At 31.8% G+C, this 26,915-nt stretch overlaps 3 protein-coding genes and 1 pseudogene across 3 annotated transcripts; 2 read left to right on the top strand and 2 right to left on the bottom strand.

Moving 5' to 3' along the window:
- The first annotated feature begins 2,872 nt into the window (after positions 1-2,872).
- On the top strand, positions 2,873-3,972 carry LOC125824069 (protein BUD31 homolog 2). Its single transcript, XM_049503423.1, has 3 exons — positions 2,873-3,035; positions 3,142-3,329; positions 3,539-3,972. The coding sequence occupies exons 1-3, from the start codon at positions 2,942-2,944 to the stop codon at positions 3,692-3,694; spliced, it is 438 nt and encodes a 145-aa protein (XP_049359380.1). The 5' UTR covers positions 2,873-2,941; the 3' UTR covers positions 3,695-3,972.
- A 424-nt stretch (positions 3,973-4,396) lies between these two features.
- LOC125825492 (ankyrin repeat domain-containing protein EMB506, chloroplastic) lies at positions 4,397-9,454 on the bottom strand. Its single transcript, XM_049504820.1, has 8 exons — positions 8,954-9,454; positions 7,736-7,815; positions 7,403-7,501; positions 7,208-7,306; positions 7,012-7,110; positions 6,836-6,934; positions 4,497-4,603; positions 4,397-4,416 (listed from the first exon to the last, which is right to left on the bottom strand). Exons 1-7 carry the CDS (start codon positions 9,339-9,341, stop codon positions 4,499-4,501), a joined length of 969 nt encoding a protein of 322 aa, XP_049360777.1. The 5' UTR covers positions 9,342-9,454; the 3' UTR covers positions 4,397-4,416; positions 4,497-4,498.
- On the bottom strand, positions 4,861-6,447 carry LOC125825485 (cyclin-L1-1-like; annotated as a pseudogene).
- An 8,184-nt stretch (positions 9,455-17,638) lies between the features above and the next one.
- On the top strand, positions 17,639-18,675 carry LOC125824505 (uncharacterized). The gene has a single exon (XM_049503901.1). The coding sequence runs from the start codon at positions 17,653-17,655 to the stop codon at positions 18,529-18,531; it is 879 nt and encodes a 292-aa protein (XP_049359858.1). The 5' UTR covers positions 17,639-17,652; the 3' UTR covers positions 18,532-18,675.
- The last annotated feature ends 8,240 nt before the right edge of the window (positions 18,676-26,915 follow it).

Genomic DNA, 26,915 nt, shown 5'->3' with positions numbered 1-26,915 from the left:
TAATTTACTTGTTTTAAATCATAAGTTTCAAAAATCTTCCCTTTTTTACCTAAATACCGTGCCAAGTCAAACAGTATCACATAAAATGAGACGAAAGGAGTTCGATAAAACGTTAAGCAACATATAGATTTTATAAGTTATTATAGAAATTAGACCATAATTTAATAATTTATTTATAAGATTGAATTATATATTAGCAAATATAAAAAATCGAGTCTAATATTATTCACAAAAAGTAACTGATCAAAAGTCATATGTATTCACATTATTCTTTATTTAAAAAGGGTCAAATCATATCCGGATTCGGTTTACCCACGTATTCCGCTCCAAGATCCGACTTGAATTGGCAAAAGAACAAAATCAACTTTAAGAAATCGAAGTTTCCAGATTCAGACCTCACCGGAGCTTCCTCCGCCTCTGACGCCGTCGTCTTCACCGCCACCGTCGTTACGTTTGATCGGAAGTTAATATTCGACACCGGTAAGTTGCTTTTGTGTTATTTGAACAATTAAAGTGTCCTTTTCCTTTCTAGTGGATTATATTTGGTTAAATTTGTAAGCTTTTAATAAGTTCTTTGTATTCGATTATCTCACACAATGTTTGCTGAATTTGAGAATAGTGTTGTAGGAATTTAGTTTAAATTTTCTGAAATTCGGAAGTAACGTTTTATTTGCTGCATTTAAATTATAGTGAAAAAAATTAAATTGCAATTACTGTCAAGTTGGTGTATAATTTGGTTTATGATATTTTGGGCGTGATTATGTTACTGTTGCAAGACCGAGAGAAACCCTAAATTGCAATTTTAATGTATAATTTGGTTTATGAGTTTTTGGACATGATTATGTTACTGTTGCAAGACCGAGAAACCCTAATTTTTCTTAAGAGACAGATCATTTAGTATTGGAGTGAAAAATGCACAAACAATTACGGTTGTGTAGCCAATGTGAAAAAGGCACAAGCCCTGGTGCGAGGCTCAAAATGTGTTGAGCGTCATCAAGGTTCTAAGGCATACTTTTCCTTGCCAAAGAACCTCTTATGAAGGGGCGACACTAAGTCACACCCTTGGGTGCAAAACTGTAGTCTCGGTCTTCCGTAGTTCAAGTAAAGAGTAATCCTATATATCATACAAGTTTCTGATGAAAAAACAAAACTAAAGCCATGGTGCTACATATTTGGTGATCTAAAGAAGAAAACCATTTAAAAGAACTAAATCTAAACGTCATGTATTCTAAATATAGAATAGCTATTCCAAAAGGAAATGAAGCAAAAGTTGAGACAATATATTTATCATCAGTGTCTTTATATTTCATTATTTTGATGTCATATTTGTGCTGCCACAATGACGTTTAACCTCAACAATTGAGGCAGTAGGAACCAGAAATGCGCCTAAATAAATAAACAAGTTAGAGAGGTGGAACAAGATTGGGTTATAAGGGATGGAGACAATTGCAAGTGATGGATGAGATATGTGAAGAGATTGGAAGATTAGAGATACATGGTCAATTTTGTTTGTAATTTTTTTTCTTTTTCGTATTTCAGTTTAGTTGTCACTGTCAAGCACTCGGTTTTTTTGTTGGTTTTTAACCCAAGTTTATAAAGAGCTTCTGCTGGGCTCCTTAAGGCTAATCTCTTCTTTTTTTTCAAGATTCTATCTGCCCAACCGAATTCCCTATCCTCACACATCTGACGCCCAAGCTTGGGTGACCAAAGCCTAAAGTAAACTACACTTACTGAGGCCCTTCAGTTTAGTGTTGCTGCTGCGCTGCAGCTGCTCTGATACCAGTTGGGTTGCTAGGTTGTTCTACACCCAACTTTGTCAACATGACATGCTAGTTTGTGTTAATGGCACTGCTGCTAATTTGTGGGAGAGGTAGCGGGCTAGCCTCTTCCTCTCCTTTTTAGTAGTACTATTTAATTATCTCGTAGTTTCTTATACTTCAATGTGTATTACTACATGTTGATGTACTTGTATTGTATCTTTGCAATTTTACTGTTTTATTTTCTCACGATCATCGTGCGTCGGATACTTTTCTTTTGAGCCAAGAGTCCGTCGGAAACAACCTCTTTACCCCACAAGTGTAGGGTGCATCCTATCATCCCTGGACCCCACAGGGATTAATTGGGTATGTTGTTGTTGGCACTACTGCTAAAATTCTTATTATGACCTATTACTGTGTAATAGTGCCAATATGTGGAGAAATCCAAAAGATAAAAGTGTCATCATTATATTTTTGTGAAGAATTTTGTTTTATTTTATTCTTTTAATTGGTAAAGTTTTTATTTAATATTGTCATCATATTTGCCTAGGGGATATCATTACAAACAAAACTTATTATCTTTAATCTCCCTTATTGTCATGTTAATTACGAGTACTAATGGCTTGCAGTTCACAGAATTTTTTCTTTGTACTCCCCTGTAGCCTCTTTACTAAGTTGTTAAACGTCTTTTCTCTGTGTATTTGGCAACAAGGGAAAGAAACAAAAGAAAAACTGAAAGAGATATCAGCCAGCATATATTTCTTCTATCATGTCACCTGCAATCATGAGCACTTGTTTCTTCTTTCCCATCGGGAACAAGTTCCCCTTCAATTGTAATTTTCTTGAATTTGAAACACATAATTCAGCATGATTGGCGTGAAATTTAAGCATGAAGCATCGAGCATAAAAGCCTGCTCATGTAATTTATCTAGATTATGTATTGAGTAGTGTTTCATGATCACATAAGAAAATCAGTTTGGCTTTTGTTGGTCAAATGGTACTTTGGAACCCAATTGTGCTATCATCTTCTATAATTTACCAAAATTTTTTGTGGCGTTTCTCTGGATTAAGTCGAAAGTTGAGATAAATTTGTCAGTTATGTTTTACAATTACATGCATTTTCTTCTGTTAAGGTCACTGATAAGTAAGTCTTGCATTTATGTGTGTTTGGTGCAGCTAAGGTCATGCCTAAAGTAAAAACAAACCGTGTCAAATATCCAGAGGGATGGGAGTTGATTGAACCTACTCTTAGTGAACTACAAGCAAAAATGAGGGAAGGTATTGTCATAAAATCTATTTTTGTGTTTGTTGTTTCTATGTAGTCAAAATGATGTCACCTCCTAACGTCAATATGAATTTTATTGTTGTTTGACTGCTGGTACAGCTGAGAATGATCCTCATGATGGCAAAAGAAAATGCGAGGCTTTGTGGCCTATTTTCAAAATTGCTCATCAGAAGAGCCGGTATATTTTTGATCTCTTTCACAGGAGGAAAGAGATCTCCAAGGAATTATATGAGTTTTGCATGGATCAAGGATATGCTGATCGAAATTTGATTGCGAAATGGAAAAAGGTATGTTCATCCTCTCTGCTTCAGTTTTGTGTTACCTTTTACTTTTTTTTAGTGCACTGGCATGAACATATGTCAATGTGTATCTCTTGTTTCTGAATGTATTTCCGGTTTGCGTCTTGTTTAGTACATTTCTCCTCTGTGTGTGGGTGGGGGTTCCATAGTTGTGTATACTTTGTCACAATTTTGATGGTTTTGCCTTTGATTTACAGCCTGGTTATGAACGTCTCTGCTGTTTGAGGTGCATGCAACCGCGGGATCACAACTTTCAAACAACCTGTGTCTGCCGAGTTCCACAGCATCTAAGGGAGGAGAAGGTTATAGAATGTGTCCATTGCGGCTGTAAAGGTTGTGCAAGCGGAGATTGACCTGTTCCTTAGAATCAGCAAGTACATTGTTTTAGATGTTATTGTACTTGTAGTAAACCTCCGTCTATTCAAAGCACCGATCAAACGATGTCTAGCACATCACGGTCAGTAAAATGCTAGAGGCAGTGTTTGATGAGATAACAATTATGATTGCAGTACCTACTGTAAACTGTGTAACTTATTTATCTCAAACTACTTAACTTGCGTTGAAATATTTTTGATATGCTTGTTTGCAAGTAAATCATATGTTACAGCCATATCAGGATCCATGTTTTAAAAAGTTATTTGACACTTTCATAGAAGTAATGGTTTTCACTGCCTTTTTCCCTTTTCATTACCATGATTTGCTTTAGTTGAGTCAAGGTTCTTCTTCTCCATGAGGTAGGGGTAAAGTGAACGTATACTCTACCCTCCCCAACCCCAATTTGTGGGACTTCATGTCGTTGTCGAAGAAGTAAATCCACGACTTGCCTATTCACCTGATACTTGCTCAATATAATGTGCTAAAAATCAGCATTGGGACACATATATCATAAGAAAACAGGTTCTGTTTTATTTTTACAAATCTGTTACAAGACTGACTACACAAATGCCCAAATATTTTACAATTCTAGTGATTCCATGTCCGAAAGTTTATCTGAATTGTGCTTCTATGTATCCGTCTCAACACGTCCTCTTAGACTATAATTGATTGTTTTCTTCTTGCTGGGAGTAAAAATGCAGAAGAATAGACGTCAATGTCAACATCACGGTTCTAATATTCTTGAGACTTCGGAAGAACTGCACGTAAATTGTAGAAGCCAATCACAGCTCTCTATTAGCAGGAACAAGCTTCAGTAACTTAGCCAGATCATAGGACTTGAAATCTTTGCCATAGCAAAGGCTAATATCAAGGGGTGTCTTACCATCCTGTGAAATGTAAATGTTCAGAAGTTATGAAATTTTCGTGTGCATACATAATCTTTAAGAAAAAAGAAACATAGGTAGGGTATAAGTAGTGCAAAGAGAAGTCCCCCGCTATGAAAAGTCCGCTTTCATCCCACCTAAATAATCAGAAAAATCTTACCTGCAACCCGTGTTTACACCAAATCATACTACTATACCATGGTTAAGTCATAAACTAAAGTGAAAATGTGTATTAGTAAACTATGGCATATGCATTTTTTTTCCAGTTACGTAAGTATATAACTGTAGTGCAGAAAGTTAACAATCCTGCTTTAGTCTACAAGCAATTTGGACAGCAAAGGTAAGTCAATTGTTCAGGGGAACTCAAACCAAATAGGTAAAACCAATGTCTCAATTATAGGAGACCTTAGATGATATATATATGTGAGGTAAAACCAATGTTTCACGAAGAAGGCACTCTCAGCTATATGCAAAGAGCTGCAGCTATGCTCCAGAAAAACCACAAACATATTTGGCATGGTAACACTTTGCGAGGCCGCTCCAAGCTAATGGTGTCTACGAAGATCCTTCTCCTGTGATGAATAAGAGTGGTAATCACGATCTCGAGAAGAGTGATGTTTTGGTTTCTCTGAGTGACCTTTGTCTCTTGAATGATGATTCCTTTCCTTGGATTTTTGTCTGTCCCTTTCAAAGTCGTGTCACTCCCTTTCCCTATCAGATTCCCTTCCCCAATCACGTTCACGAGACTTTAGTCTTTCCTTGTCCCTCTCTCTCTCCCTGTCTCTTCCCCTGTCCCTCTCTCTCTCTCTCTCTCTCCCTCTCTCTCTCCTTGTTCTTTTCTCCACCAGCATATGTTCTATTGTCAGCTCTTCCAGGGTCTTCTTTTGACTCCCCTTTTGAAGGCACGCTTTTAGAGTCATCATCGCTCTTCTTTGAGTCCTTTTAACTTATTAAGGGCAGCTTTTGTTACTGCATCCTTAGCAACTTCCTTAGTATCTTCATCCACTGGTGGAACATCCAACAAACCTTCCTTAGATACAGGAAGCGATGGCGAGTCCCTTGATCTGTTTGATGTAGCAAAGGAGTCTCCTTCCTTGCACACAGGAATGCATTGTGCCTTTGGAAGGCTGTAAAGATGAGCGAGAACTCTGCAAACTTCATCAATATCAGCCTTGTCTGCATCAAATGCCTTCCACCAAGGAGGATTCTCTGGGAGAGTCACTTGAAATCTACGGGCTGCAGCATATACAACTCCACATGCCACAATCTCACTCTTGAATCTTACACAGAGAGTTGTGCGCAAACTGTCATTTGCAAGATTCGAAGCTTCTTGTCTCAATTCTGCAGGTGTTTCAAGAGTTGCAAGGTAGTTTGATATAAATTTATGAGGATGCTCGACATGGCAGATGAAACCCATCTCTTTTAAAAGATGCGTCTCTGTTCTGATTAGGTCTGCTTACAAATCAATATATTTCTCCAAAGATGTATCCAGATGTTCTATAGGTAAGTTTTCTCTCTTACATTCCATTCTGTGGAAAACAACAAGCACCTGCCTTGCTTTTCTCGGACTTCTTCAAGTTTTGATGCAAGCCAAACACAACTAGCTGCAACACTATTCACATTAAAACGAGCACATGATTTCTTGCAGAAAAAGCGATGAAGTAATACTTGACTAGTGGCCATTACAGGTTGAGGTAATCTGAGCAAAATCCTACTTTCTTGGATGAGATCACAGCCATAGATTCGAAGTGCTGTTTCAGTAACTTCATCAATTCCATCTTTCCTAGAAGGCGAGTTTATAAGATGCTCCTCTGCTAGATAGAAGTGTCTATTGCCGTGTAAATCATAGTTGAAATTCAAGAATCTACCCATAAATGGGGTTCAGTGACGACGTTTGAGAAAAAAGAAGAAGAAGAAATCGTTGTTGAAGCACTAATTTATTTTTTCGAACTACTACTGTAGTTCGGTTCAGCCTAATATAGGTTTGACTTTCATGTAATTTGTTTTATGGTATACACATTTTCACTTTGATTATAGTGGATAATAAATCTTTATAGTTCATCTACCATTTGAGTTGGAATGGCACATCTATTGGTGAAGTCGGGATTTCCACTAAGGAGATTCAAAATATAGTCCATCTACCATTTTCATAGTTCTCCACCATTTTAACCCTTAAAGATTGTACCAGCAATAACTCTAGTCCCGCGCTCAAGTTACAATTATACACAAATTTACCTTATTCTTTCTGTACTTATCTGCTCCATTGACAAGAAGAACTTTTGCTATGTCTCTGTTTCTGCTTTGCATGGCCACGTGCAGTGGCGTCCAACCAACCTGTAAGAAAGAATAACTCGTTGCTAAGCTAACAAGACGACAAAAATGTCAGAAAATGAAATAAAACATCCACTTACATTATCAGCAACATTCACATCAACCTTGTATTTGATTAACATTTTAACCGTTTGCAAGGCTCCTACTTGAACTGCATAATGTAGAGGGGTGACACCATCCTGTTAACATGATTAAAAAGATCTAAATACGACCCAACGCAATGAAACTTTAAGCAAGTTGTTGATGGAGTTGAGAAGCAAAAACAAGTTGTCTCACCGTATCCCTAACTTGAGGATTTGCACCTTTTCTTAGAAGATGACTGATCACAGCTTCTTTTTTACCAAAAACGGCATGGTGAAGAGCTGTTTGCCCTTCCTGTCACCAATTAACTTAATAACTACTTCAAACACAATGAACAAACAAGTATTGAACGTTAATCAACACCATCTATATTATGGATATAGTAAATACCTTGTCAACGGCATCAATATCAAGACCCTCCTCTAGAAGTCTATCCATAAATCGTATCTGCCCTGCTAGTGCAAAAGTGTGAAGAGGGTTCCATTTTTCCTGGAGTAGAAGCACGTTCGAGAGTATCAGGACTTGCTCCAGAAACCAGCAAAAGAATACGCGATTATACTAGCATATCCATAGATTCTTTTGAATAATGTGGATTTTGGTCTCTAAAGACTGTAGGTAGTATCTAAGACGGTACGAATAGCAAGTCTGTAGCTTGCAAACTAATCTATTTATCAGAGAAGAATGTTAACATGAAAGAAGCAGTTGAATCTCCTTGGAACTTACAGTTGATATCTTATCCAGCTCTAGAGTTTGATTGCGATACAAAATTTCCCTTTCCTCTGGGCTCAAAAGCTGTTCAACCTCTGAAAAACAAAAAGAACATGCTAGTTTCAGATATTTGAGATTCGAAAGGTATCAGACAACTATACGTGAAACATTCGAGACAACTAGAACAGATTCTACAGATCCAAAAGACACGAGATACTTCATCACAAGGAAAAAAGAAACTAATCAGGTTTTCAAAAGATAAGCTGAATTGATGCACTAGAGCTCCTGCCAACTTAAGCTTGTTACCAAAAAAATTGCAGATGAATTATGCAACACAACTTATTAGCATCATTCACTGGAACCATCCATTCTTCAATTTCTACTCTAGTTTCCCAAACAGAATATCTCTAGGATTCAGTTTCCTCGTTTTGTAATAATAGTATATCTCTGGGCTCAAAAGCTGTTCAATTATTGAAATAAAAACAAAAAGTAGATATTAATACTTTTATCTTTCACTTCCCAGCATAATGAACTTCTTTTGGGGGAGAGTGGGGGCAGCTAATTGAACCTACAGAATCAGAGATGGATTCGGGATTTGAACTTTATGGGTGCGAGGTTGGAATTCTAACATGGTTCATCTAATTTACTAGGTTCAAAATTAATCATATGTCTGAATTCTGAATCAAAACTACTGGTATTGGACGAACCCATAACATATACACTACATCCGCCCTGCTTTCCGAACAACTACAACAGATACTAGAGATTCAAAATATATCAGACACTTTCCTAGAATGACAATCACTAGAGGCAGGGGCGGAGCCACGTGGCTACAAGGGGGTCATCCGAACCCCCCTTTGACGGAAGGTTAATATTACTAGATGTTGAATCCTATTGACTTCTTCATGTATTAACTTCTTCATATTTTGAAATCCTTTGTAAAAATCCCAGCTTCGCACTGACAAGAGGTCTTGGGGTACAGACCTAAATCAAGAAAGAAACTTTGCTACACAACTTATTAACATTATTTGCTCGAACCATCCATGCTCCTATCTCTACTATAACTAGCTTCCCAATATATATAAAATTTCTATGATTTAGTTTCCATGTTTTCTAATCTAAACGTTTACATATACTCTATCCTCCCCATACCCACCTTGTGGAATTACCCTGCTTATGTTGTTATTGAATAAACTATCACTTTTCAAGTTGAAAACAGGAAAAAGGAAGTACCTTTCACAAACTCATCTTCCCTGTTAGACAAACCATTTGTAGAATTGGCCATAGCTTTATTTTCTTCATATTCAAAGCTACTCTCAACATCCATATCTTCCTCCTCTTCTTCTTCTTCTTCTTCCATTTCACTCTCCTCTTCTTCTTCACTATCACTACCATCATCAGGATCTTCCCAAAAATTAGCTTTTCTTAAGTTAACTACACTATTCCTTCTAGAAATTTCTTGAAAAGAACGAAAACCCATGTTAATTCTTCTTGGAAATCTGAAAGAAACAACATTAGAGCAGCTAAAACTGCAGGTATAAGCCGTAGCTGTAACTGTAGTTGGCCATAGCTGCGTAAATGGAGAAGATGAATTACACTGCAACACCATTATTTTCTCCATTTTCAATCTTTATACTAAACTATAACACCAAATTGAAGATTCCCATTAACCAAGAATGTTGATTGATCAAGAACTTGGATAATTTACTCTCTTTGAGGCATTTCATCGAACATGTAAGAGGCTTCTGAAATGGGCTGTTTAGATAAGATTTTGCCGCCCATTAATTTAGGCTTCTCTAATGGGCCTCATCCATTTGGGCTGTCATGGCCCATGTATACAAAACAATAGAAAACCCGAAAAACTTTTTTATTATCATTATTCGAATGTACCAACTAGTTTTGAAATCGGATTGATAGCCTCCACTCGTGTTTTAGCTTGTCGGAGAGCTAGATTTGCCTCAATATTTTGTCTCTTTCCTTAAGCTCTGATAAAAAATTAATTAATGGGGTCATGCTAGTACGACTGAATAAGTGTTATGAAAGGTCAATTCCTCCCCTTCGAAATCAAAATGTATTTTTATTGGACTTGTTTTACAAAAGTCTAGAAATTTTGAATTGTTTGATGATAATTAGATTTTTACGGGGCATTCTATTTGATCGCCTCCATTTAACTTGTTCGGAGTTTGCTAGTACTTCAGATGCAATTTTTTGAAACTTCAATCACATATGTCTGAAGTCATTTCAAGTCAAACTTGAAATACGTATTTTACAATTTATATAGGTATATTTTTGACAATCAATTGAAGTTAAATTAAATTAAAGATAGCATAATGAAATTTTTATGTAAACACTTCATATTTTTTTCAATTATAAGTTATTTTCTCATATGATAGCAAAATATTCTAGTACTTTACGTTAATATATATGATATAAACCTAAATTAAATTAAATTACTTCTTGATCATAGATGTATAGTCAAATCACACCCAAGTTAAATTGATCAAATTTACTATCGTATCTCATATCCACACCTAAATTTTATCGAATTTATATAGGTGCGACAAGATTTTTTATATAAGCAACATAACATGAAGATGGAATGGATTTTTTGAGTCAGGTATGTTGAGAAAAAATAATTTTGATATCTTGGTAGTTACTCCAATTAGTTCATTATGCTTTGTTAGCATGATTATTTTTTTCTGTCAGATGCATGCTATAAATATATTGTACACAAAGTCATAATCAAGAATTCTTTTTTTTTATAAATAAAGGCTTCAATGCACTTTTTTATTTTTTATTTTGAAAAAAATGTAAGACAAATAGTATTACAAATGGACCAAATTCCTCATACTGATGAATTATTATTATTGAATGAAAATTCTTTTGAAAGCAAAGTTTTGCTCCCTTCTTTCTTGATTTGGGTACCATATATTACACGATTTATAAACTCATCTCATGTCAATACTATACAAAAATTAAATAAAAGGTACTAAAATATATTTTTAATATATTTTCTACTCAATGCATCAGATTGAATTAAAATTTCAGTATTTCACCATGCATCAGAAAATGTTATAAATCGGAATAGAGGAAATAAAACCTTTTTTTTTCTTTAACTTTCTCATTCATTTTCCTTCCTTTTCTTAATTTCCTTCAATTCCAAACAAAAGGTAATGGTATTTATATTATATATACTTGTTATATATGGTTATAAAAGGGATTTGTGCGTTGTTGTGTAGTATAAAAGGAATTTTATTTATTTATTTTAACTGATATATAGATATTATATACTTGTTATACATGGTTATACATATAATATTATACATAAAGGGTGTGCTTGGTATGAAGCCAAAAAAATAATTATGTCAAGAGAATTTATATATTATCTAGTAAAATAATATGAATTTCCCAAGATATAATATTGTATAATATTATATGGAAAAATCCTTTTGGCCATAAAATTTGGCCAGAATGGTAAAATAACATATTTCACACTATGTTATTTTACCTTTTTGAACATTTTTACCCTTTTAACTTTAATACATTTTAATTTTAAAAATGGTAAAAAGATCAGTTTATTTTAAAATGAAAAAGATATTATAAACTTTTTGAATTTTTGGCCATTTAGCATTACCCGATATTATATATTGAAAAACATAACGTAATATTTATGTTGGACCGTACATCTTTGAAAATTTCAAATTTTATGCATTACTCGCATTTAGTGAATGCGTTTTATACTTAGTTAATGATTTTCGCTGCATTTCCTTGTTTTTCCTCTTAATGGCATTAGTTGAATTTACAAAGTAGCCTATATTCTCCATTATTATACAAGAACTTTACTTTATTGCATATATTTCACCACTTTATTAATTTATTCTCACATAAATACACATACATTTAATAACTTTACCATGCCAAATTTAATAACCAATATTGATATAGAGATTGTTTTATATCTTGCTATTTTTGTTATCATTTTTCTTATAATACTGCGTCGAATACTTTCTTTTTTGTGTTGAGGGTCCATCGGAAACACTTTCTACCTCAAAAAGGTTGGGACAAAGATTGTATACGTTCTACCCTGCTCAAACCATACTTGTGAGATTACACTTGATATGTTATTAATTGTTGTTATTACTTAGCTTATATACTTCTTAATATATAGTTGCAAAGATGGTTTTGTTTCTTGCTATTTTGTTGTTTCTTTTCTATGTTGGATGGTTCCCTTTTGAATCGAGAGTCCTTCAGAAAAACGATGGGGTGAAATGTCGGCATCAGTGAGCTTTGTGTTTGAGCTAATTTGCATAGCTTACACATCATTGGTCTTAAGCCTGAATAAAGAAAGAATGGTTGCAATAAACCTTACTATCGGCTTAAAATCATCATAAATTAGTCAACTTTATGATGAATATTCATAATATAGAAATTTTTAAAATAAAAAATCTGAATTTTGTTCTAGCTGAAAATTTTCCACTGGTAGTACAATTTCCTAATTTCTTTATCACCAAGTTGTATATTATTTACAAATTTAATTGTATAGACTTTGTTGCTTATGGCATAGATATCGTTGCCGTTAATCAATATTTCTTAGTAAAGATATTTAACTACAGACAACCTACTTGTAGGTTGATGAAAAAGAAGTTTAACGACTAATTTGAGTTGTGGCGGGATGGTTGAAATTTCTTCATTTTGATTAGTGGTATTGGATTTGATCCATTTTGGAATGGAAAAAGAATTCCATTGGAAGCACCGTTCCCAAAAATAAATCCTACAATGTGTGAATTCGAATTCAGTCGACCCAATATGAATACCAGATATTAATTGAGAAAAGAAAAGAATCTTTTTACATTGATTAGTCAATTTATGAATATAATAATTATTAGTTATATACTTATAATAAATGGAATGATGAATATTTTATGGCCAACAATAATATATGCAACAAATAGGTACTAATCTAATTAATGATGTTTAATAAACACATGGATCTTAATTATCTTGCAGGACTAGTTGGTTGTGTAACAATCTGAAATTCACACTATTAATTTTATTGTTTTGGTAATAGTAGCTGTCAATAATTTTTATTTTCTTATAGGTACCTTGATGATTGTTTCAAATTTATTATTAAATAAAATATCAATATATTTTGATTAGAAACAATTCTTCTCGCAAATAATGATGTTCGAGTCAGTTACCCTACACTTCTATTTTATTAGCTTTTTTTTTTATTAGGGAAAATATTTTCTTTAATGGAATCACTACTTGAAACACATAAATTTCCAACGAAAAGTCTGTCGGAACAGGTCTTTCTATAACATTTTTATATAACAACACTTTATTATAACAATTAAATTTTTCACGAAACTGATTTTTTATGTTATATTTTATCTCTATGTAAGATCACCGATAATAGCTTTAGAAATACCGATCAAATATTTTGATACTTTATTATTATATGACAAAGAATATTATATGAATATAAATTTTTATCATTAAGAAATGTGATTAATTAAGCTACATTAAAATTCTTACGTGCATAATATTTAAAAAAAATGAAAATTTTGATTTTATGGGTTTTTTAACCTATAATAGCCGAATATTATTATAATTGTATATCAAACAATTTTTATAGCAATAAAAAGTTTTCAAAACGAACGATATTGTTATAGAGATAGTTTCACTGCAGTACTAGTGGATAGAATTGTGGATATTTTTGAAGTCTCACTTTTTGTATTATATTTCTAAAGAATTTCAGTCTTTAATTCCATTTTTGGAATTATTATTTTTTGTTTCAAATTGATTTATTTTAAGAGAAATTGGTGAGTTGGCAGGATAGGGCTGTCTGTTTTCTACTCTAACCCTAATAAATACTCTATCTCATTAATCAAAGCCATTTAAATAAATTTTCTTAATGATAATAAAAAAATGTAATTTAAATATTTGGGCAAGTGGAATTCTTTTGGACATGAAACAAGCAAAGAATAATTAGACCATTGACTACATTGAAATTTGATAATTTATTTATATGAATTCTCTTGTTGTCCTAATCTGTGTTGCTCGCGGGTGTGTGTTGGATCCTTCAAAAATAGTGTATTTTTGAAGGATCTAATACGAGTGTGATAATATTTTTGAAAAGTCTAACTAAGGCCTTAAATGTTCTCCTTCTTCAAGTTTACTTAGGTGATGATTGCTAAATTATTTTTGGGTTGTTTTTCGCCCAACATGAATAACAACTCTCTATATGTGTTTGCTTACATTATTGGTTACAAATCCATATAAGGAAGACGATTACGATAGGTTGACAATCAATGTTAAAATTGGCATCCCATGATCAATATATATTGTCATACTCGATTAGGAATGTATTATTTATATGTGTTAACTAAACTTCTTTACATTATCTAAATCAAAGCTATCAAATTCTCCGACTGAAATATTATGGCCACAAATATAACAAATAGTGAAGATTGATACTGTCGATGCAAACTATATGCTAAAATGTTGTAAATTGTAATAATGGATATCACGTTAGTGGCCCTCTAAACTTGTCCCTTCTTAATGTTACAATGAAACATTCTACTTCTATGCAATGAGACATATCATTACTGCAGTCCCTCACCAATAAAGGATAAGGTAATCCAGAACGGAGTCTGATCGAATATGACGCTTGCTTGGTGGATTTAGTTAAGAAATAAAATTGTGTCTTTGCAATCAGTTATAGTTTTTGGCATGATGGTAAACATTTGATCCTAACACACGTCATTGAAAGTGGTTGAATTCCGATTTGATTGATCTTTTAGGCATAATATCATAAGATAAGTGATTTTTTTTATACAAAAGAAAAAAGTTACTATGTTCATTTATTTCCAATAATTCAATGACCGTTTAAGTAATAAACTTTACTTTATAATCGTTCACAAAAAACCTCATGACATATTTAAAATCTCAAATTTCAAAAATCTTTATTTTTCTCTTTAACACTTGTATTCAATCAAATCAAAACATATAAAATAAATGATGATGTTCTTATTATTGAAAAAAACATAAGCCCATACACCAACATTTCATACTTTGATATTTTGTATTTAATAGGTTTTGTGCTTTTTTAATATAGTAGAAAAAAGAATAATAATAATAATTATTATAGCTGTTTTTATGTCTGTTGAGTGTTTGTTTGGAAAAAGACACAAGCTCAAGAGAACCATTCTTTAGTCTACTCTTCAATGTTCTTTCATTTTCACAAAATTTAATGTTCTCAACTGCACTTTTTTTATTGGATAAAATTTCAAAGTTTCATTTCATAATATATATATATATATATATATATAAAATTTTGCTTTGAATGGGCCATCTTAATTAATTAGTAATTGAGTTTTGAGATTGATTTAGTGATAAAGAAATCCCTTATCCTTTTAAATAGAAATTAAAGGTAAATTCAAAATTTAAAATTTATAGATTATATAATTGAAGTCGTAATTTATTGTACGTTTAGTATGAAGGAAAATATTGTTAGTAATGTTAGGATGCAAGGGAGGATTGAAGTTGCAATTTACTGTGAAGGCAAATATTGTTAGGAATATTAGGATGTGAAGGCAATTCGATATAAATTATACGAACTACAATAGTAACTTTTTTTTTTAGAATAACATATCAATTTAGTTTAACTTGTAATGCATATTAGTCACTATCGTTATTTTTATCAAATTATCAATTAGTACTAATCATAAAATTTACTTGCAATCATTAATAAACGATCTCATAATGTAAATTCTTTTAATTCGATCGATTCATAAAAATTAAATTAAAATAGTCGGCACAAGTATATAAATATGATTTGTAATTGGTGGTTCCTTCTGACTAAATTAATTACAGGGCCCATCTCTCAACATCACATTTTTTTTGTTTTTATCATCAACAGTTGTACAATATGGGGAACAAAATTACCTTATACTCCCTATTTCTCTAATTACTTGTTCACTTTTGAATTGACACACCTATTATGAAAACAATTAATGACATAGTGAGTTTACTATTTTATCCCTATTAATTATGAAGTGGATGAAAAGTTCTACATTTTTCAAAGTAATTAATCATTTAATTGAGGGTATAATAGGTAAAAAAAAATTGTTCTTTCTTGATTTGTCAAAATAGACAAGTAATTAGGGACAACTATAAAAGGAAAAGTGGACACGTAATTAGGGACAGAGGGAGTATTATTTTTCGAACTTCAAGATAATCCGTAGTCATTACAATTTCTGTTACAATCTGTCTTTCTGGTGAGCCGTCTATGGTGAACACTTTATGTACATTGGGTAAATCACATCCCCTCTGTATAATAGTCCTGCAAACAGACTTGACTTAGAAGACGTTGAGGAAAAATTAACTCCAGATGATCACCCTCTAAAGCAACTGAATTATCTCAATGACATGTTTATTAATGAAAAAAAAAAGAGGATGATCACATGTAACCAGTAAAGGTTTCCAATAGAAATATAATAAATAAACTATAAATATAAATGTTTTGTTTTTTTCAGAAGTTGACATTAGCACACAGAAAAGGACAAATTAAGCACAATAATAATTAATATAAAGAATAAAGTACAACACCTAACATTTTATTTTTTATTTCTGTAGAATCAGATCAAGTCAACTTAACAATTTTTTCTAAATATATTTTTTGGAAAAAAACAGATGAACTGTCACTGAAATTTGTAGTAGTACTCTTTAATTAAAGAAATCCTTTGAAATTAATAAGGTCCTTCTATTCTTCTGACTTTTAATTAAAAAAATTAGAGTTTGTGTAGAGACAATGCAAACAACATTAATGAAATTAAGTCATCACAAGTAATTACAATTATATATATCGTTAATATAAATAAATTTTACACTATCAAATTACTTAAATAAACATCAAATCTTTCTTAAATGTGAGATTTATAGTCTTAAAAATAAGACGTGTTATATATTGTACTACAATAGCTAGAAGTAATATGATGGTATAAAAATTCTTCACATTGATGGTGTAAATAACTTACTTAATTTTGATTTTTTATAATGACAAGTTGTATGTTATATAACAAGGTAAATTACATTAGTCGTGTAAAAAAAATTGTTACTACATATAACTTAAATGTATATAATTATCGAGGATTGCAGTGAAATGATAAATAGTAAGTATTCTGTTATCCTTAACCAAATGTTACAAGTTCAAATTTTTGGGCATGGAGTTTTCTTTGTCAAGGAGCATTTACTCTCAATTTGGATTAGACGTGATAAAATTAGTTCATGAAATCATAACCACCAACCGCTCAAGCATGACGTCTGGGCTGATTATTGATCCGCTCATTTATTAGTTCAACCTATCAAACTTTGAGTTTGGATTCACATTTTAATCCATATAACTTTTGGATGGATCAATAACCTACTCATTTATTAATCCAGTCCATCTTACCGCCCATTTGCGTTACCATCTCTATGTGAAACTTTTCAAGTGCGACTCCGTATTTAGTCGAACCTCTATATAGATATCAAACACCACGTGGAAAACCAAAAAAAAATCAACATAACGCTTTACCCTGATCAAACGTGAAACTTTCTTCAGTTTTAATCGAATCTTAATACAAATATCGAAATACTAGGTGTATTAGTATATATTTATTAGAATTGTTCAGGTCAGAGAATCCCTTATTAATTGGCCTATGACCTGGCCAAAAACCTCAATTTTCTCTCTTATTGTTACATATTAAAACAACTCCTTCAAGTTATAAACTAAACTGTTTATACAAGAAAAGAACCTATCAAAAACCACTCTTCATCTTCCATTATTTCCTTTCTACAAAAGCAAAGTATAGTCCCAAAAAAATCAAACACTTAAAGAAACACCCCTTTTCTTCCTTTTTTTTTTGGGGATTTTTTTTTTTTGATCAAGAATGAGAAATATAGCAAGTTGTTACAATGAGCATGCTATAAAAGTAACAAATTCATATTGTTCAAATCCATCAAATCAAGTAGTATATAACATTCCTTCACTACAAAATGTTGTTACATGTATTTACAAAGTGAAAATTTCATCAATAGAGAAGCAATTCTTGATTAAAATTACATGGTGTTGTTTATTACAACATGTATTTTCAATCAGTATAAGTGAAAAATACACAAAAAATTTCAAGAAAGTAGTTACAATATTAGACAAGTCAAAAGGTTCACAAACAATTGAATTGTATTCTTCAAGATTCGACGTTTATTGGGATCTTTCTAACGCGAAGTATGAAGGAGGTCCAGAACCGATCAACGGGTTCTTTGTGAAGATATTAGTGAATTGTGAGGTGGGGTTGATTCTTGGTGACATGGGGCATGAGTTTGAGTTAAAAAAATTGAATCTTGATGATAAATTTTCAAGATTTGGATTGGTTTCAAGAAATGAACATTTTTCAAGTAGTTCTGTTTTGGTTACTAAGGGTAAGTTTAGTGAAAATGGAAAATGTCATGACATTTTGATCAAGAATTCATCTTCAATGTTGTTTGTATCGATTGATAAGAAGAGTGTGATACAAGTGAAGAGATTACAATGGAATTTTCGCGGAAATCAAACGATATTTTTAGATGGATTGGTTGTGGATTTTATGTGGGATGTTCATGATTGGTTGTGTAATCCAAAATCTGGATGTGCAATGTTTATGTTTAGGACAAGAAGTGGATTGGATAGTAGGTTGTGGTTTGATCAAGAGAAGAATTTGGAGCAAAATGAAGAAGAAGAAGAAAAAGATGGATTTTCTTTGATGATTTGTGCTACTAAGAGTCCTGATTAATTCACAAAAAAAACTAATCTTTAATTATTAAGTTTCATTTTTTAGTTCTTTGTTTGTTTATCTTCTTGATCTTCTTCTTCCTTTTTGTTGAAGAAGATAGGAATGGTTTATGTTGCTCACTTGCTCAGACTTTTCAAAAATATCGTTGGAGTAGTGATAAATTTGAAGGATTCGACAAAGGTGTGACAATATTTTTGATGAGTTCGAGCAATATAGGAAATGTTCATGGCTATTATGATTTATAAGGTGTTTGATTATGAAATTGTAAATGAAAATTTTACTTTTCAAGACTTCTAACTTTTTGAGTTCTTTGTTTGTTTATCTTCTTGACCTTCTTTTTTTGTTGAAGAAGATAAGAATGGTTTATGTTGCTCATTTGTCGAGACTTTTCAAAAATATCGTTGGGTGTCTGTTGATTTTTTCCAAAGAGTAGTCATGTTTTTGAAGGATTCGACAGAGATCTAATAGTATTTTTGATGAGTTCGAGCAATATAGGAAATGGTTATGGCTATTATGATTTATAAGGTGTTTGATTATGGAATTGTAAATGAAAATTTTACTTTTGCAAGACTTCAACTTTGTGAGTTCTTTGTTGATTTCTGTTAGTAGGAATACTGATTAATTCAGAAGAAGTAAAAGACTCAATCTTTTAGTTTTCATTTTAGTTCTTTGTTTCTTATTTATCTTCTTCTTCTTGCTTTTTGTTAAAGGTACTCCTATTGATCATGAGGTCACGAGTTTTAGGATGGAAATATTTTTTTATTAAAAAAATGAAGAATAACGTTCTGTATAATAAACTCTTATGGTCCGACTTTTCTGAAACCCCACGCATAACGAAAATTTAGTTCACGTAACTTCCTCTTTTTTTTTTCTTTTTCTTTTTTCTTTTAGTTTGAGTAGTTTCTTGGAGAATTCTTGTGTCAGAAAGGGTTTAAAGAGAATTTATTGCAGAAAGATATGAGGTAGACTTTCCTAATATAAAAAAATAGAAAGGTACAAAAATTAACAGCATATGGCATAGGATGGGCTAAAAAGATTCTTTATTGTGAACCTTAAAAGTGGATAACATGGGCTTCATTTGTCTGGTGTAAAATTTCCTTTAACTACATCTTATGAATATATACGAAAACAATAACATACTCAGTATGATTTCAGAAATAAAGTTTGGAAAAAGATGGATATACGTAAATTCTATCTCTATTTGTGAGATAGAGAGGTTGTTCCCGATTAGACCCTCAGCTCAAGAAAATAGTTTTCGAGACTAGTTTAATGAAAAATACAAAAAAGAAAACGACAGTAACAACGAAAACTCTATGATGGAAATCTGAAGACAGTAAAGTACCAACGTTAAAAAAAGGAAAGATAACCAAAGTAAAAGTAACAACATTAGTATAAAATTAAAGAATAAAATAATGCATAATAGTAATACTACTAATAAGGGAGCAGGCAAATGTTATGGCTAGAATTAGTGGTGGAACCAAGATTTTTATTAAAGGGGTTCAAAATCTGAAGAGTGGATATACAAACTAGCCGAAGGAGGTTCGACATCTAATATATACATAAAAAAAGTATTTTAACAATGTATAAATAGTATAATTTTCCGCCGAAGGGGATTCAGATGAACCCCTGAACTCAAGGTGGCTCCGCCCCTTAGAACCATGCTTTACCACTGGGAAGAGGAAAATCATTCTATTACTTACTAATTATCTATCCTAATTTTCGTTGCTCTCTTATCAGGGTCATATCCTCGATGAGATGAAAGATTCAGACCTTATTAGAAATGCTTGGTTTTGATAAATTTAAGGTTCTAATATGCACAAAGGTATATTTATAGGATAATTTTAAACCTACTCACAAACTCAAGGAATTATTAATGTCATTTTCTAGTATTTTTCATGTATACAAAATAAATAAAATTATTTTTAACGAATCATTTCTATAACTTGAATGACTATCCATATCACTACTTTTTGGTGAAAACAATAATAAGTCTTTCCAGTTACAATTTATTAAATGTTTATTGCAAAAAGAAATTAATAAAGTTGACTAGATTATGGCTATTTCTTTAACTAAGTGGGAAAAAAGAAGAAGAAAGATCAGGCGGCTACTAATGTAATAGATTGAAATAGAACAAAAAAGGCCCAAAACCATAAGTGAAACTCATGTATGTTGGGCCATCTTAATTGGGCTTTACATGGGCTAACAACTCAACTCAACAGCCCAAGTTTGTGAGTTGCATTTTCTTGGTAGGAATTACATCAGATAGCCACTTTATGCACCTCTATTTAAGTTCTATCCATTTAAAAACTAGCAGGTCGTTTGATAGTTGGTTAGAACTATGCAAATTCGATGAAATGAATCAATCTCGATATGTCACGAATTCATATTGTCCACGACTTTATCTGGGTTAGTCCAAGTTCGTTATCAAGTTCCAGTTACAATTTTGATTTTTGTGATTGATTGGCAACCAATGTGAATATTACCATTAACAAACAAATAAACTTACAGTCCAAGAGCATCCCAACCTCAGTACCTTAATAGGTATTTGAGGAGTGACCTCATCAACTCAAACTAATTACATAATTTCTGCCAAAAACTCCTACACCTATTTGCTTTTTTTGTTATACATTTCTATCCTCACTATAAGTTCTCGAATTATTCCCTCCACTATGTCAGTATACTGTATTTGTACTCCTTTGAAATGCTTCCAGTTCCTTGCTTTCCATATGTGATACGCTATCCGCAAGTCGACATGAAACTAACTTGCTGGCATGGCAATAAGGAATGAAGGTTTCGTTTGCTACAAATGTCTCAAAGCTATTAGTAATATATGAGTTAGTTATGAGGAAATACATGTATTATTTTATGGTAAGAATTAGTGATGCATGATTAGTTATTCCATCTTTTATTTTGCATAAAAATGATACATAAAGTCCCTTATGACTTATACATGTAGTATTAGTTATGCGGATTTTTTTTAAAAAAAAAATCAAGACAAACTATATCAATTTTCTAAATGAATAATTTACCTCTTAACCAACTATCTAACGTGATATTACTTAGTCATATATTTAATGTCTGCATAACTAACCTCCAAAACAATTAATAAACGACCCCTAAATTTAAAGTTTAGCGAGTATTGGAAAATTTCAGACCTCCTTACCTGCTTCTCTTTTATCAGAACATGATGGATGTAATTCATCTCGAACGAATTGAGATGGTGTCTTCTTGGTGAACGGTAAATAGCAAAATATGATATTAACTCTACTCTAAACACTTTTAAACATGTTATTACTAATGTTTAATATGAAATTATTAAAACTTTTATGTACAAAATTCATATAAGCGGTTAGTAATGCAAAGTTTAAATATTTACGCCTACTTCAGACTTTAAAATATGAAGTTAATTCTATCAACCTTAACTCCAATTAGCTTTTAACAAAATAAAATTTAAACTTTGTTTGAAACGTCAAACACCTAACATCAACTTTAATCTTGTAAATTCAATTTGATTGAGTGATTTCCCTAGATAATCATCCATGCTTGAGAAATTACCTAGTAATATCACTTATGTTTGTTTTAGGACTATCACTCAACTTTATATATTTTCCTTAAAATATAATTGACACACAAAAAGGGAAAATAATTCCGCTCTTATTAAGACAACATTGCTAACAAAAAGGGAACAATACTATTAATCATCCTCTGATTCGATTCAAATGCAGGATGTTGGTCGAACCAAGTTGAAAATATTTGGACTTGAATAAGCTTTGATGCCCAAATAATCAAAAGAGTAATATTTGTGATTGACCAAACAATAGAAAACACCCTTGTTGTTATGAAACATTGAAAAATATATCTTGTTTCCTAGCCCCTGTGCAACACACATTTTCAAGCACGATCCTTCCGAACTCACAAACAGTGTTTTATTATTGTCTAAACTTGTTATTTTTTCCCTCTCCAACACTTTTCCATTTATTTTGTACCTCCAAACCTCTACCTTCCCTTCGTGGTGAGATAGTAATACAGCTAACATTTCTTCGTTGTCGACATCTTCTGCCGTGTAAACATATTGGATTGAATTTAGTCTTCTAAGTGGAAAGGGTTTCCCATAAAATTTCCAATTAGGAATTGAGTTTTCATTGATGGTTAGTATTTCCAAATTTCCTTTATCTCCCAGTACATAGACTATTATATTTGAAAAAATATTGGACTATTGCATCCCGTTAAATGAAAACATTTATATCTATTTGCTGGATTGTTTAAGTTATGAAACGTCCAATTAGTCTTTGCAACTTTGATGATGCATACGTCTGGGGGATTACAAAGGTAATCAAAACCAACAACAAAGCAAGCAGATGACGATGAGTCTGGAGGACATGAAAATGTCCAAGAAGCACAAATATTTTCATACTCCTCTTGTAGATCAGGAAGTTCAATTATGTCATTGCTAATAGAATTGAGAAAAAACATATCGCAGCTGCCATTACTTATGAGTAACCAATTACCTTTTGAACTTCAAATTTGGGAATCCATTAATTTCGGGATTGGTATAGACGTAGTCGTCATGAAATTGTACACGGGATGAAAGAAATCAACACATCCGGTATCTCCACGCAATGTGATCAAACAAGGGGATTTTTCTGGTTGAGCAGGACGATGTGGAGGTGTCATGGATGCGTAACACCATCTTTTACAAACGGCACGAAAAATAAAGTATTCTGCACTAACAAGACGTGATAATATTTATCCAAGTATGTCTGCTGGAATACCATCTGACTACAATACATCCTCCATTATAAAAAAATTGTGAGAAAAATTATGAACAGTACGTGTTATAAGAGATTTCCTGTGTTATTACCCTATTTTTATTTATAAACTAGAATAAGAATTGCCAACTCCTTTTCCTTAACGTATTTGAACTCATTATTATTAATAGTTTAAGGGTAAATATGAGCTATTTCGAATAGTTTAAGGGTATTTTTGACCTTTTATGCCATATCATCAGGCAAAAGTCTCTTATTTCTTTTTAGGGGAAATTATGCGGATAAGTAAACATATACTAGTTAATTAGCTAAGATAGCTTTAGTTTCCATTTATTACCACTCATGGCTTAATTTTAGCTATAATTATGTCGCCTCTCTCATCTCTCTCCTTTTTATACATATACGAATACAAATTATACATATACATATACAATTATATGACAAATATACAAATACAATTAGCCTCTTTCCTACCTCTCCAAGTCTCGCTCGCCTCTCTCAATCTCGCTCGTTAGATATACATATACATATGTATACCGGTTACATATATACAATTATCTGATAGATATACATATGCAATTCACATCTCTCCATTCTTTGCCCCCTCTCATTCTCCTCTCTCCCCCTCTCCCAATCTCGCTCACCTCTCTCTCCACCCTCTCCCAATGTCGCTCGTCAGATATACAAATACATATATATACCAGTTACATATATACAATTATGTGATAAATTTACATATTATTTCAAACATTTGTGCTTCTCTTCCAATCTTTCCGTAGTGATTTTCTAGTCTTCTTTTTATATATGCATTGTTTGATCTTTTCCTTATCCCTATAAGAAATACTAAACAAAAAATGGTTTATTCTAAATAAAAATTGTTAGAAATTATATAATTAAAATTTCACAAACTACGTTGTCGCCTAAAATTTATATAAAATACAAAATGCTAATCTACTAAATAAAAAATTTAAGAAATAGGATCATACATGATATTTTTGTTACGAAATATTATTTTGAGTGCACAATAAAATATGCACAAAGACACAGCATGGAGAATAACATAATCCAAAAAGAAACAATAATATATAAGAGAAAATTAGGAGAGGAATGAATTAACACTAAAACAATAATATTCATGAAAACAATTACGTATCTTATCTAGGGCCAATAAGTGAATTACATATCAAATATTTGAAACATTGAGAGGATTTCATATCTAAAATTTGGGACTATTTAAAAGTGGTTTGAGTTAATCGAGACTATATAGTCAGTAGATAGTCATGTATACTCATGTATAGTTAATCTCTATTCAACTTCTTAGTATATCATAATGTATAGAGTGTATACTTAGTGCATGTATAAGTATGCTATATTGTATAATCAGTGTATACTTTCTATGACTTTTGGATAACTATATAGTATAATCAATGGATACTTTCTATGACTTTTGACAAGATAGATTGTATAGTATGTGTATATACTTCCTATGACTTTTGACTATTTTTAATGAAAATAAAAGATGACTATATTTATTACTCCCTCCGTCCCATTTTATGTGGCACCATTTCCTTTTTGGTCTGTCCCAAAAAGAATGTCACATTTCCTTATATGGTAAGTATTTAAAGGTACAATTCCTCTTTTACCCTTGTTGATCCCACTTAATCTTAAAGATAGTACTCCAATACATTTATGAGAAGAGAGAAAAGTGAGTCTACTTTTTAAAGGGCAATTTGGTAAACATTTCAAAGTCTTCATATATTTCTTAAACTCCGTGCCCGGTCAAATATTGCCACATAAAATGGGACGGAGGAAGTATAAGCTAATATCTTTATCGTATATATTTGAAAGCCCTTTATAAATGTATTGTATAAATAATGTATATGGATATATGTATATATTTTTTATACATCTACATACAACACATATGCATGATTATACATTATGTATACAATACTGATACATTGCATTACTATTTTATACAATATCGATACATTACATGCACAATAATTATTTTTGTTGAAATTATTTTTGTCACATGTATGGAAGAGTTAGAAATTTACTTCATCACGTTCTTTTCATTTTTAATGTGAGAAATACCTTGAGATAAAAAAAATGTGGCCCTTACCCACATTTTCTCCCATATTACCACGGTTCTTGTGTGGCTAAACTTAGGACTGGACATAAAATATCGAATCGAACCAATTTTTTTTGATAATTTGGTATTTGGAATTCAATATTCGAGAGTAAAATTTTAGAATTATATTATTCGAATTTTGTTTTGGTATTAGACATTAGTATCATTTGGTATTCGCTATTTTTCGAATACCGAATTATTAACTTAATGCAGCTCGTATATGAACATCTCAATTACTCATTAGTACAAGTTCAAAGACAAAGTTAAAAAGTAAATATAAACAACTCAAATACATGTCTTTTAGATTGTATCGATTTGTTTTTCTTGATGTCTTCTTATTTGTTAATATTCTATTATATTGTGCCTCCACATAAAAAAGTATAATGGAGAAATAGTATTAACTTTGTAATACAATTGGCTAAAAGTTCAATATGGCGTGTAATCGGATATCGTACCAAGCCGAAGTTTAATTACTGATTATCGAATCATCGAATCGAAATTTAAAATATTAGTATTTGATATCTATTTTTAACTACCAATTATCAAATGATCGAAACCAAAATTTGAGAATGCCGAACCAAATACTGAATGCACACCCCTAGCTAGACCTAACGTTTTTTTTTTTCCGGCTACCTTTTATGTAAAGAAGATTGTGTGTAAACTGGCTACTTTGTTGTAAATATATGAAGCTGCCAATTGCTTGTCGAGGTCAATGTGAGACATTTTTTTTTTACTAAAGTTATGATCTTGGCAAAAACGAATTCAAATATTTCGTTGTTAAAGATGTGGCCCTAGCAAAGTCAAACTTCAGACACATAATGTTGTTAACTATGCATCAATCAAGAAAAAATGTAAGAACCAGAATGATATTGAAGACTGTATTACTCAGCAAATGAAATCAATATTTATCAATGGAATATCAACATAACTATTAAAATATGTCTTAGGCCTAACTCACACCCCAAAAGCTAGCTCGAAAGGAGGAAAATTGTCCAAGCCTTATAAGGAGTCCAAAATAAAACAATCGTCCCTACTTGGGATCCCTCTGACAACATTATTGCTTTGCATACATGGACGAGATTTTTTTCTCCTGAGAAATTTTTCCCCCGAGCACTTACACTAGATATTACGAGTATTTTAAAGATTGAAAAGTTGGTTCAAGTGTTGGTCAATCTTTTGAGGTATATTATTTCAAAATATAGGTCTTTTTTTTAGGTTACAATGATTTGTTCTTACTTCTTATCATCGAATATCTTATAGTTTTCTCCCTTTAATGTATACTTTTTCTCGCTATTTTGTTGTCTCCTTAAGTTTTATCGCTATTTTGTTATCTCCTTGTTTCAATTTAACATATACATATATGCATGTGAGCATATGATAATTATAAAGTTTAAAGCTTTCTTGAACTCCCCCTTCTTGTTATGCCAAAATTAAACAATTTCAACAGTGTAATTTTACTAAATTTTAGTTCGAAGTAATTTAAG

The sequence above is a fragment of the Solanum verrucosum genome, unplaced genomic scaffold (assembly GCF_900185275.1).
Source record: "Solanum verrucosum unplaced genomic scaffold, falcon-dt-bn FXZP01000125.1, whole genome shotgun sequence".
NCBI classification, from domain to species: domain Eukaryota; kingdom Viridiplantae; phylum Streptophyta; class Magnoliopsida; order Solanales; family Solanaceae; genus Solanum; species Solanum verrucosum.
The sequence above is the reverse complement of the archived record's forward strand: the minus strand, read 5'-3'. Positions and strand labels throughout refer to the sequence as shown.